General features: G+C 44.8%; 1 protein-coding gene across 2 annotated transcripts in view; it reads left to right on the plus strand.

Annotated features, from left to right (window-relative positions):
- LOC120921575 (zinc finger protein 271-like) overlaps nt 1-12,420 on the plus strand; it is a 33,296-nt gene extending 20,876 nt beyond the window's left edge. For both annotated transcript variants that reach the window (XM_040334074.1, XM_040334076.1), the window contains exon 2: nt 9,929-12,420. In XM_040334074.1, the coding sequence (XP_040190008.1) occupies nt 10,235-11,686 (1,452 nt within the window). In that variant the 5' untranslated portion in view covers nt 9,929-10,234 and the 3' untranslated portion in view covers nt 11,687-12,420. The remainder of the gene's footprint in view (nt 1-9,928) is intronic.
- The last annotated feature ends 841 nt before the right edge of the window (nt 12,421-13,261 follow it).

The following is a 13,261-nucleotide window of genomic DNA, read 5'->3' on the forward strand; positions in this document are numbered from 1 at the left end:
GGTCTGAGGGTTTAGAATTCTCCAGGCATCATGCAATGCCAGCTCCTGGAATTGGTTTTTAATTTGTTTCAAGGCCCTATACGTTAAACTTGAAGTTCCATTTGAGGTATCTATGAGAGGGTTTAGGGGGGTGTTGAAGTCTCCTCCAAGAATGAGGGTGCCAGAGGCGAAAGTTGTCAGTAGTTCTTTAATTTTGCGGAAGAAGGCTACCTGTCTAACATTTGGGGCATAGATGTTAGCGATAGTGATGGGGTGTTGACTCAGTTTCCCTTTCAGGAAAATGTATCTCCCTTCAGGGTCTATTAGGGTGTCTATTGTCTGGAAAGGGGTCTGACTGGATATCAGTATCGAAACTCCTTTTGTCTTACCTAAAGGATTAGTAGCATGTAGGATTACCTGGAATCGTTTGTCTCCTAGCTTTGGGATTTTGTCCGATCTGAAATGAGTTTCCTGAATAAGAGTAATGTTAGCTTTTTGTTTGTGTATTTCATTAATTAGTTTGGTCCGTTTTTCCGGTATGTTAAGTCATTTTGCATTGATTGAAAGTAGTTTCAGTGATAGAGGTATCGCTTGCGTTTTGTTAGAATTGTCAGAAGACATCTTGAGATTCAGTGTCTCGAGATAAAAAAAAAGAAAAAAAAAAGGGGGGGGGGGAAACCCCTTGGGTGTGGTGGTTTATTAGGGGGTAAAAGAAGACAAAAAGGTGTTGTATGTAGGGACAGGGAGGGGAGAAACCGGGGATAGATTTAGGCTCGCTAATCTATCCTAAATGTACAATAATCCGGTTGGGTCAAGGGGTGGGAAAGAGAGCACCCCTTGTGTGGAGGTGTGGTCTAAGTAGAACCCGGGTGATTCAAATAGAAGGGAGTGAATCTCTCCTATTGGTTTTGTAGTTTCACTCTACTCGCTGGCGCACAGGGGCAGTGCACCGACAGATATAGAAAATGTAAAGACTTAAAATTGGCCAATAATTGTTACTAGCAGTTTGTGTATATGTTATATTAATTAAATTCACCAGTCACTAATGCATGTTATGTCCACTTACCCTATTCATCAGTCTTATAATTGAACTTGGGGTCAAGGTACCTTACAGGCTACATTTTTGAATGTTCTAGCAAACTTTTAGCTACTGTTTCGGTGATGTTGTCAAACTTCTGCCCCAAAACACGTGAATTATAAGCTATAGTGGATACTTATTAATTGGACTTGTGCAATATTATTAGCTCGCCACTGGAGGGCAGTGTTTGCCTATAGATGTCAAGTTAAGAGGGTGTATAAAGGATTTTAACCCACTACAAATATTAAAGGGTCACTAAAGGAAAACATTTTTTTAGCTGAAATGACTGTTTACAGGGCACAGAGACATAATAGTTAACTGATTCCTTTTAAAAATGATTAAAAATAGATAAAAAAACAATCATATAATGTGCCTGCAGTGTAGTTTCGTTTTTGCTGTTGTTTGCTGGTTCTCTGATGTACAGAGAGCCACTAGAGGGCAGTCAGCCAATAGAGAGCAGTGATACTTTGTCTAAAACTCCTCAGCACCAATCCAGTTTCGTTTTACACACACCTCCTTGATTAGTGACCACCGTGAGAAATCTCCCAGTACTGTGGTTATCAGGAAACAGGCAACCAGGAAGTGTCCAGAACAGAGAGGATTTACAGCAACATCAAAGCAAAAACGAACCATGAGCACATGAAACCAGGACTGCAGCAAGGTAAAGGAAGCTATTTAGCTAAAAAAAAAAATTCCTTTAGTGACCCTTTAAATGCATTTACACATTTATCCACTTCACTTTTTCCTCAGAGGATGGTATATGTTCACTGAGGCACAGGGCAAGTCCCATATGCCTAGTAAACCACAAGATTATGATCCGCCAACAAGATAATAAAGTGAGCACAACTCAGCGTAGTTTAGAACATGACCTCATCTACTTTCTTAGTTGAATTTTTTTTTTTTTTTGTTGAAGGATTCCCAGTTTTGGGTGCCACCACAACTTAATAATGATCAGGCTGGGGCTTACCCAATATTCCTGCTCATCTGAGTAGCAAATTCAGAACGAATTATGTAACATGTCGCTGTCCTATACTACGCCTTATTCACATACATATAAGAATAAAAAGTTTAAACTGAACAGTGTAGTGCTGAACAGATGCACTAAGTATATCAGTAACATTAACAAAAACAACCCTCTATAGGTGACGCCAGGTGTCCAGTAAATGGGTTGTGCTACCCCTATCCTCCACAGAGTGTATATCCGTGGATGGCATGGATACTACCCTCCCGCCCCCACATCACAGGAATGTTGGTTGAAAAGAGCTTTTTCCTGTCACCATGAGATCTAGACATCCCTGGTCACCACATCATAGGCTATACCAAAATTATTATCGTAGCTATGGATATCTATACCTTAGACAACTGTCTCCAGCTTTGTCTTTTGTGGGTGATGCAATAAAAATTGTGAAGTATAATGCATGCATGACCCTTGTGTTTCTTTCCTGGAATGAAGAGCAAAGTTGTTGTAATACCTACGTACGCAAGTCCACGCACTTTTCTTGGTATATATTCTAGTAGTCTCTGTCGTTGCAGCGTCCTTCTCCCTTCACCGTTGTCCTTATTCCACTCCTTACCCTGCTTCCACAAACGTGTAGAGTGAGTCCCCTGCGAGCAAACAATAAAACGCAAAGAGAAAACAGCAGCGCTGGGCTCTACAGGAATAAGATGGGACAGGATGAGAGAGATCAAAATCAGAGCAAAAAGGGGATGAAAGTAGGTCTGGATGATGTGGAGATTGTGCAGGTTATGTGAGGGCTGCAGGACCCTGCGTCAGAAGGAAGAAATCCTGGTATTCAAGTAGTTGATCTGGTTGAGGCGTGTAGCAATGCTGTATTTCTAAAGCAGCGTACATCTGTGGGATGAAGTCAGGAAAGTCATTGTTACCTTCTTGGGATTAGATGAGTTAAGTGTCCATCTGGTCATGCCGATCCATCCGGTCTCTTCGTCTTGGTGGCGAGTCGCCTTGTCCTCCCTGAGCACCGGCTCCCCTATTGTGTTGGGGAGTTAGTGATCTGCGACGGCGATCTCTGTTTCTTTGTGCTCTTGGGGTGCTGTTAGAGGACACCACAATCCATGGATCATTTAACATAAAAGATTCGTACCATTCTGGAGCCTCTGTGAAGGGGACATTTAACGCATCACAGAATGGTCGGATATCTTCAGGTGTGCGCAGAAGTGCTGTATGGCCTCTCCATGTGGCTGAAAGGCAGAATGGAAATTTCCATCTGTAGGGAATTCCCCTGGAGCGGAGCATTTCTGTAATGGGACGTAGAGCCCTGCGTTGTCTCAAAGTGATATTAGATAAGTCCTGGAACAGTTTAATCTCCATTCCATTATAGATGATCCTGTTTTTTTCTCTAGCTTTTTTGAGAATCGCTTCTTTAAGAGGAAAGTTCACTAAACAGCATATTATGTCTCTTGGCGGTTCATTGTCCCTTCCCCTGGGCCTGAGAGCTCTGTGGATCCTTTCAAATTCAATGGGGGATTCTAGGGGTCTGTCAAGCAAATCATTAAATATTGCTGTGGCTGTCTGTTCAACAGGGTTCTGATCCGCCATTTCAGGGACCCCCCTAATCCTTATATTATGTCTCCGCCCCCTATTGTCCAAATACTCAAGATGGCGATGAATCTCAATTAGATGGGTTAGGTGCATGTCATTATGTCTCTGTACTTGCTTTATGGCATCTGCATGACGTCCTGATGTTTGTTCCAGTGCCCCTGTTCTTGCAGCCATCCCCTGTATCTCTGCCCTAATCTCTGTAATGGCGGCAGAGAAGGAGGCCTTGATGTCTGTGGTCATGGCCTGCAGGTTTGCCTGCAGATCGGCGAGGCTGAGGGCTTGTGAGGGCTGAGTGGCAGGGGATGTGTGGCTCTGTGAGGCGGTTTGCGCGATCGCGCCGCTCGCGCTGTGTCCTGGACCGCTGTGTGGGGTAAGGGATTTACTAGAGGCCGCGGCTTTTGGGCCTTCTCCCGGCGGTGTCCGGAACATCGCCGGAATTGTGGCGGTGGATTGATGGCCTGGCTCCATCTGTTCCCTGGCAGGTGGGTGGCTTAGTACTGCTATTTGTGTGCCCGGATTTTTACCTTAGTGGCCGATGGCGGCGGATTTGTGCCCCTGTACGCCGGAGGACTCGGTTCAGGCGTCCATCCTGGTCCGGAGTTAGGCTACGCCCCCTCGGGAATCTTTGTTTCTCTCCGGGAATCTTTGTTTCTCTCCGGGCATCTTTGTTTCTCTCCGGGAATCTTTGTTTCTCTCTGGGAATCTTTGTTTCTCTCTGGGAATCTTTGTTTCTCTCTGGGAATCTTTGTTTCTCTCTGGCTAATCTTTGTTTCTCTCTGGCTAATCTTTGTTTCTCTCTGGCTAATCTTTGTTTCTCTCTGGCTAATCTTTGTTTCTCTCTGGCTAATCTTTGTTTCTCTCTGGCTAATCTTTGTTTCTCTCTGGCTAATCTTTGTTTCTCTCTGGCTAATCTTTGTTTCTCTCTGGCTAATCTTTGTTTCTCTCTGGCTAATCTTTGTTTCTCTCTGGCTAATCTTTGTTTCTCTCTGGCTAATCTTTGTTTCTCTCCGGGAATCTTTGTTTCTCTCCGGGAATATTTTTTGTGATGCATTTGCCTATATGTCTCAGTCTAATTCTCCCTGCTTGCCCTGTGAGATTCTGTCCTCGGCTAGCAGGTTATTGACGTGCTAATGTCCCCTCACTATTTCTAAAGGTTAATTGATCTATTGTGTTGTGTGAAGGAGATCTGTGTTTAAGTGGCTTGTGTCAATTATTCTGATTGCTCCAGTGTGGTAATTATCTCTCTATATGCGGGGTCGAGCGGTCTAGTTAATGTATTCAGTACAACTAGTAATCAGCGTCCTTGATGTCATTGTCTAAAGAAAATGTGTTTTCAGCATCGGCTCCGTCGTGTCTGTCTAATCATCTGTATGGAAGCCCCAGTGTGAGGGGGCGGAGATTTGTCATTGTAACAGTTTTGGAAATGACATATAAGCTGTGTGATATAACATTAAAGTCTGTCTTGTTCTAGCAGTAAGCTTGTCTCATGTGTGGCTTTCTGGGCGACCCCAGGGATATTCCTCCTCGCGGAATGTTGGGGTGATTTTCGTTATGGGAAGAAGGGAACGTTGACGGGTATATCATACCGATACCGTCACAAATGGATGGCAGCAGCGGGATCTTCCCTTCTACTCTCCCTTACACCAGGACTCCAAGCAGACACTGGGAACAGTGAATGGAAGGCTGCTGCACCCTGCTTAAAAGAAATACACTGAAAGAACTACTGGAAGTTCGTGGAAGGATTGCTAGCAACAAAACCAAGCGGATCATCATAGCAGAATTAATGGAGATGGACCAGGAGAACGTGATTGCAGCAACGCCAGCAGTACAAGAGATGGAGACACCAGTGATTCAGGAGGAGTCACCAACCAACAAGCTAATGAGAGAGAAGCTAGCGTGGTTCGGCCCGAGCCCAACGCCGGATGTGGTGCTGAAAGTGATGGACCTGTTAGTAAACGCAGAACTACAGAAGGATAAACAAATAAGAGATGCAGAGCTACAGTTAAAACTGGCAGCAGTCCAACAAGCAGCCGCACATTCTCCGAACAGTGAGTACAGCACAGCAGACGCAAGGAAGATTCCGTTTAGCGCTTTTAAAGCTTTTGATGAAAAGGACTGTGAAATTGATAACTACCTGGCAGATTTTGAGCGACAATGTAACCTGCACCGAATAGCTAGAGGAGACTGGGTTGCAATATTGTCAGGCAAACTGTCAGGCAAAGCTTCTGATGCTTTCCGGACCGTGCCAGATCAGGATATCCATAGCTACGCCCGGGTTAAAGAAGCGCTCCTGGCTCGTTATGCAGTAACCCCAGAGTCCCACCGACAGAAGTTCAGGGACTCACGCAAAACCACGAAAGACTCTTACGCGGAATGGGCATGCCAGTTGTCCCTGTCAGCCTCTAACTGGGTTAACAGCAGCCAGGCCACCACCGCAGAGGACATTTTGCAACTAATGCTCCTGGAGCAATTTTACAATCACATCCAGACGGACATCAAAGATTGGGTGAGAGATCGCAGGCCCATGACTCTACCAGAGGCCGCGAAGTTGGCGGATGAATATGCAGATACTCGCAAGACAAACCAGGTCACACCACGGGTACAACCTCCACGACCCACGGCGCCCTCACACCCACCAGCCGCTAGATACCAACCGCCTAACAGACCGATGACATCGAGCCCTCGCTATCCACGCCAGGAGGACAACGAACAACGCTGCTTCCGGTGCAAACAGTTGGGTCACTTCAAGCAGAATTGCCCCCTGAATGACAACACCAGATCAAATTGGTCTCAACCTGGGTACCGCCCACCAGCAGCAGCCCATTGTGTAGACTCGGCTTGGGATCCCCAGGAGCTGGGTCAGGAAGAACCATTGGGCACCCCTTACGAAGCCCTCATGGTACAATCTGTTATTACGGACAACAGGGAACACCATTGTCAGCTGGTCATGGGCGACAGCCATGAGCCGGAGGGGCCCTGGAGGGAGCTGGGCAGAAAGAGGCACCGCCGGCTACCCTCCAAGAAGAAGAGGTCCTGGAAGTCATATAACCAGCGGACCTGGGAGGAGAAGAAGCGACTGGAGGAGATGGAATCGCAGCGGGCGCCCCAGATGCGGGCCGAGATGTTCGCCAAGGGCCCACCGGTGGCCCCTTACACCACCACCCAGTTCCTGATGATGAAGGACCACGTGGAAAGCCTGCAGGACATGAGCAAGCAGGAGCTGATCCGTGAGTACATAGAGCTGGAGGAGTGCATAAGCCGCATGGAGGAGGAGAACAACCGCCTGAGGTCACAGCAGGCTGACCCCCCCAGGCTCCATGAACTGGAGATGGAGCTGGAGAAGCTCCAAGAGGAGAACCGGCGGCTGCGGAGGGAGCAGGGGGTGGCTGACCTTATGGGGCTCTGATTCCCCCCCCCCCCCCGGACTCTGAGCACCAGTGCTACAGCATTTCAACAAATATAACTTTTCCTTTTTATGAATCTCCTGTGATTGTCACTTCAGAGCCATAACCTGCCCCTCCCATAGCGGGACACCTAGATGGCGGCGCACAGACCCATTCGCCATCTTCACACTGACTTCTGGTGACTCTGCAGATCACACAAAGACTTGGGGACTGACCGGCGTGTGATCTGACAATCCGGTGGCATACCTGAGTCGGAAGCAGTTACCAATGGAGGTCAGTCACGCCAAACGGAGTTAACCTCGGACTAAAAGCTCTGAACCCGTCAACCCTACTGGACCAGGGAAGGTCCAACCGGGTTTGCCGGAGCAGGGAGAAAAAGGGGGGCCATTGTGATGCATTTGCCTATATGTCTCAGTCTAATTCTCCCTGCTTGCCCTGTGAGATTCTGTCCTCGGCTAGCAGGTTATTGACGTGCTAATGTCCCCTCACTATTTCTAAAGGTTAATTGATCTATTGTGTTGTGTGAAGGAGATCTGTGTTTAAGTGGCTTGTGTTAATTATTCTGATTGCTCCAGTGTGGTAATTATCTCTCTATATGCGGGGTCGAGCGGTCTAGTTAATGTATTCAGTACAGCTAGTAATCAGCGTCCTTGATGTCATTGTCTAAAGAAAATGTGTTTTCAGCATCGGCTCCGTCGTGTCTGCCTAATAATCTGTATGGAAGCCCCAGTGTGAGGGGGGCGGAGATTTGTCATTGTAACAGTTTTGGAAATGACATATAAGCTGTGTGATATAACATTAAAGTCTGTCTTGTTCTAGCAGTAAGCTTGTCTCATGTGTGGCTTTCTGGGCGACCCCAGGGATATTCCTCCTCGCGGAATGTTGGGGTGATTTTCGTTATGGGAAGAAGGGAACGTTGACGGGGATATCATACCAATACCGTCACATTTTTTTTTTCTATTACATTTCTCGTACGATTCTCCCATCATTGATCCGAAAATCGTTAGTTTTTCAAAAAATGTCCAACATGTCGGATTTCTCAAATTTGTTTGCCACACGAAAATCGTCTGTTGCTGCCGCCCCACTAACGGTGCGAAATTCGTACGAACATTCTTTGATACGATTTCCGGACGAAAATTCTTTCGGAATTCGAACCGTGTATGTTTTAACATTAGATTGAGGCTAATTGTGGGAAGCACAATCGGATGTTTTTTATTTTAAATCAATGCAGTACTTACCGTTTTAGAGATAGATGTTCTCCGCCGCTTCCGGGTATGGTCTGCGGGACTGGGCATTCCTATTTGATTGACAGCCTTCCGACCGTCGCATACAGCGCATCACGAGTTGCCGAAAGTAGCCGAACGTTGGTGCGCAGGCGCCGTATAGCGTCGCACCGACGTTCGGCTTCTTTCGGCAACTCGTGACGCGATGTATGCAACGGTCGGAAGGCTGTCAATCAAATAGGAATGCCCAGTCCCGCAGACCATACCCGGAAGCCGCGGACAACATCTATCTCTAAAACGGTAAGTACTGCATTGATTTAAAAAACAAACACCCGATTGTGCTTCCCACAATTAGCCTCAATCTAATGTTGTTGTTTTTTTTCGGGTGAACCACCGCTTTAAGTGGTTAAGACGACTTGCCAAATGTACCCACAAATCTGAACCCAAAACACACTTACCTATCACTATGCAGCACAATGCTCCAAATCAGAACAAAGAAATGAGATTCTCCTACAGAAAATTGTGATAGACTGTACATTTTACCAGCCAATGGGAGTAATCTAGTGTCCCCAATAAAATAAAATGCAAATATTTTAAAAATGTATAATACTGTATATATCCTTTCTGTATGTTAGATATATTTAACCCCTTCAATACCGGGCTTTTATACCCACCTCCATAACGGGCCTATTCTGGCACTTCTCTCCTACATGTACAAATCATCATTCTTTTGCTAGAAAATTACTCCGATCCCCCAAACATTATATATGTTTTTTTTTTAGCAGACACCCTAGGGAATAAAATGGCGGTCATTGCAACTTTTTATCTCGCACAGTATTTGCTCAATCCTTTTTCAAACACCTTTTTTTGGTAAAAAAAAATGGTTTTGTGAATTAAAAAAGAACAAAACAGTAAAGTTAGCCCAATTTTTTTGTAAAATATGAAAGATGATGTTACGCCGAGTAAATAGGTACCCAACATGTCACGCTTTAAAATTGCGCACACTCATGGAATGGCGCCAAACTTTGTTACTTAAAAATCTCCATAGGCGACGCTTTGAAAAGTTTTACAGGTTACCAGTTTCGAGTTACAGAGGAGGTCTAGTGCTAGAATTGTTGCACATGCTCTAACGCACATGGCGACACCTCACATGTGTGGTTTGAACGACGTTACATGTGCGTTTGCTTCTGAGCGCGACTTACCGGGGACAGGGGCATTTTAATTTTTTTTATTTATTTATTATTTTTTTCATTTACTTATTTATTTATTTTTAACACTTTTTATATATATATTTTTTTGATCACTTTTATTCCTATTACAAGGAATGTAAACATGCCTTGTAATAGGAAAGGTGTGTGACAGGTCCTCTTTAAGGAGAGATGCGGGGTCAATGAGACCCCACATCTCTCCTCCAGGTTGGAAAGCATGAGATCGTGAAGAAAAATTCACCGATCGTGTTCGCCGGAACACAATGATATCTGAATGATGCCTCTAGCTGCCCCATCATTCAGATATCACTGCACAAAGTCCAGGACGTCATATGATGTCCACCCAGGATAGGAGATCCCCTTTGTGGACGTCATATGACAGTTTGCGGTATTGAAGTGGTTAATAACGAATGGTAAGAATAGCAGCTTTATCCTTTTTATATAGAATTCTGACTTTCATTTTTTTTTCTGTACAGGTGGATTGATGAACCAAGTTTTCAGTCATGTTGATTCTCATACAACTAAGTCACATGAGAAATGAGCAATACGGGTGTCCTAAACGACTGAAAGTCTTTATTTCAGTTCACTAGAGGATTCGCCCAAGACATATCCGTGTTCTAAAACTCGATCTTCAACATTGATCCCGCCTCAGAGGACAACAGGAGAGAAGTCATTTCAGTGTTCTGGAAGTGACAATGGCTTTACAGTAAAGTCCAACCCATGTATACATAAGAGGGGTCTTTTCCAGCTATTTTGTTTGGATTTTGACAAAAGATTTTACAATGGAGGCAAAGCGTATCACAAACCAGAAGGTTCACACCGAAGAGAAACCTTTTCAATGTGCAGAATGTGGCAAAGCTTTTAAACAGAAGTCCATTCTTATCAGACACAACAAGGTTCACACTGGAGAAAAGCCATATCAGTGTTCTGAATGTGACAAAGCTTTTAAACAGAAGTCCGTTCTTATCGGACACAAGAAGGTTCACACTGGAGAAAAGCCATATCAGTGTTCTGAATGTGACAAAGCTTTTAAAACAAAGTCACATCTTTTAAGACACAAGATGATTCACCGTGGAGAGAGGCCATATCAGTGTTCCGAATGTGATAAAGCTTTTAGAAACAACGGAGAACTTATCATGCACTTGAGGGTTCACACTGGAGAGAAGCCATATCAATGTTCTGAATGTGATAAAGCTTTTGCATGGAAGGATAACCTCTATGTACACAAGAGGATTCACACCGGAGAGAAACCATATAAGTGCTCCGAATGTGATAAAGCTTTTACAGTCATTGGAGAACTTTCCAGACATAAAATGATTCACTCCGGAGACAAGCCATATCAGTGTTCCGAATGTGATAAAGCTTTTGCAGTCAAAAGAGGGCTTATCAGACACCAGAGGATTCACATTGAAGAAAAACCATATCCATGTTCTGAATGTGACAAAGGTTTTACACAGAAGGCACACCTTATCAGACACCAACATTTTCACACTGGAGAGAGGCCGTATCAATGCTCTGAATGTGATAAAGCTTTTACAAGGAGGGAATTTCTTATCATACACGAAAGGATTCACACTGGTGAGAAGGCATATCAATGTTCTGAATGTGGAAAAACTTTTGCACATAGGGAAAATCTTAACAGACACCGGAAGATTCACACTGGAGAGAAGCCATATCAATGTTCTGAATGTAATAAAGCTTTTACAGTGAAGGCAGAGCTTAATATGCACCAGGTAATTCACACAGGAGAGAAGCCATACCGGTGTTCTGAATGTGACAAAGCATTTGCAAGGAAGGAATACCTTTCCATACATAAAAGGATTCACACTGGCGAGAAAGCATATCAATGTCCTGAATGTGGAAGAATGTTTGCACATAAGGAAAGCCTTATCCCACACCAGAGGATTCACACTGGAGAGAAGCCATATCCGTGTTCAGAATGTGAGAAAGCTTTTAAAACAAAGTCGTGCCTTATCATACACCAGAGGATTCACAATAGAGAGAAGCCACATCATTGTTCTGAATGTGACAAAACTTTTACACAGAAAGTTCATCTTATTAGACACACGTTGACTCACACTGGAGAGAAGCCATATCAGTGTCCTGAATGTGACAAAGGTTATACAGTTAAAGCAGGGCTAATAAAACACCAGAGGATTCACAAACTTCAGCTGCAGAAAGGAAACTCTGGAAGAAGGGGGAAGGTTAAAGGGGTAACGGCTAAGCCACAATGAAAGAGTTGTGTGTCTCATCAGTTTCATATCTCATGTCATCTTGTAAGCTAGTAAATGAGGCAAAGGTATAATGCTACTTTAAAAAACAAACTAAAATCTGTAAGAAAACAGGAATATATCAATATTAGCACTGGGTTTAGTGCTTATGTCCATCAGACTGAACTCCGTTTCCTTATGTTTTTCATCTTTTTTTTATCTTTTTTTATGGAGCTTTGACTGAACATGTAATGCATTTGTATCATTTGCTAACTGAGCCGTGTTCCCAAATGTTTTTCTCATTGTCAGATCCTGAGCTGAAACCTTAAGAATTCCCCAGTGCCAGAGACTGGGTAGCAGTCAAGAGGCATCTTGCTAAGCCTCTGAAGCCTCAGTGGGAGAGTACTTTCCAGGTTCTGCTGACTATTGCTACACAGTGAAACCTCGGATTGCGAGTAACGCGTTAATGAGCGTTTCGCAATACGAGGATTTTTTTTAAATCCTGACTCGGTTTGTTAGTGTTGTCTTGCAAAACAAACAGGATTTAAGCCAGTGGTGTGCAGCACCGCATTTGGCCTGAGGTACGGGGGCACCGGAGCTGAGCAGAGCCGTTCGGAAATACTCAGAAAAACATGGAAATACTCAGTTTCCGAGTCTTTCCAAGTTCAGCTGGGCTGTCCCTGAGCCTCGGAAATACTCGGAAAGGCTCTCCGGTGCCCCCCACCTCTGGTCACATGCGGTACACATGCGGTATTGCATGCCATTGAGGTCATTTTTGTTTCCATTGACTTCTATAGGCAAACTCGATTACGAGCATTCTCCTGAAACGGATTATGTTCGCAATCCAAGATTCCACTGTATCAGTAATCGTGAGTCCTCCAGCTAAGCCCACCGTGTCCACACTTCCCTCTACATGTTCTACCTCCCCTCTAATGATCAATGCCTCCTTTCCATGTTCCACTTCCTCTTATAGATGCAGCTGGGGCATCAGCTAGGAAAACGTCTCTGCTCAGTGAGAAAACAACTTCTTAAAGCAGAGTTCCACCCACAAATGGAACTTCTGCTTTTCGGAACCCTCTGGTGTCATATTTGCCACCTTTAAGTGGGAGGGGTGCAGATACCTGTCTAAGACAGGTATTTGCACTAATTTCCGGGCATAGACTCGTGGGAGTTACGCCACTTCCCGTCCCCCAGCTGTCTCCTGGAAAACACACTGGTCCAAGGACAGAGCGGGCCGCGCTACTCGCATATGCGCAGTAGGGAAACGGGCAGTGAAGCCGCAATGCTTCACTTCCTGATTCCCTCACCAAGGATGGCGGTGGGGGCAGCTGAGAGACAAGTGATTGCTCGGCCTCGGCTGCCGACATTGCGGGTGCGCTGGACAGGTAAGTGTCCATTTTTTAAAAGTCAACAGCTGCAGTTTTTGTAGCTGCTGGCTTTTAAAAAAAAAATTGGGTGGACCTCCACTTTAAGCTGGTGCAGGCTTTCCAACATCACGCATCTGCTGTTTTATGGGACGAGTACAACTTACTGTATATACTTGAGTATAAGCCAAGGTACCTAATATTACCCCAATAAACTGGGAAACCTATTGACTCG

The sequence above is a fragment of the Rana temporaria genome (genome assembly GCF_905171775.1).
Source record: "Rana temporaria chromosome 2 unlocalized genomic scaffold, aRanTem1.1 chr2f, whole genome shotgun sequence".
Taxonomy (NCBI): Eukaryota; Metazoa; Chordata; class Amphibia; order Anura; family Ranidae; genus Rana; species Rana temporaria.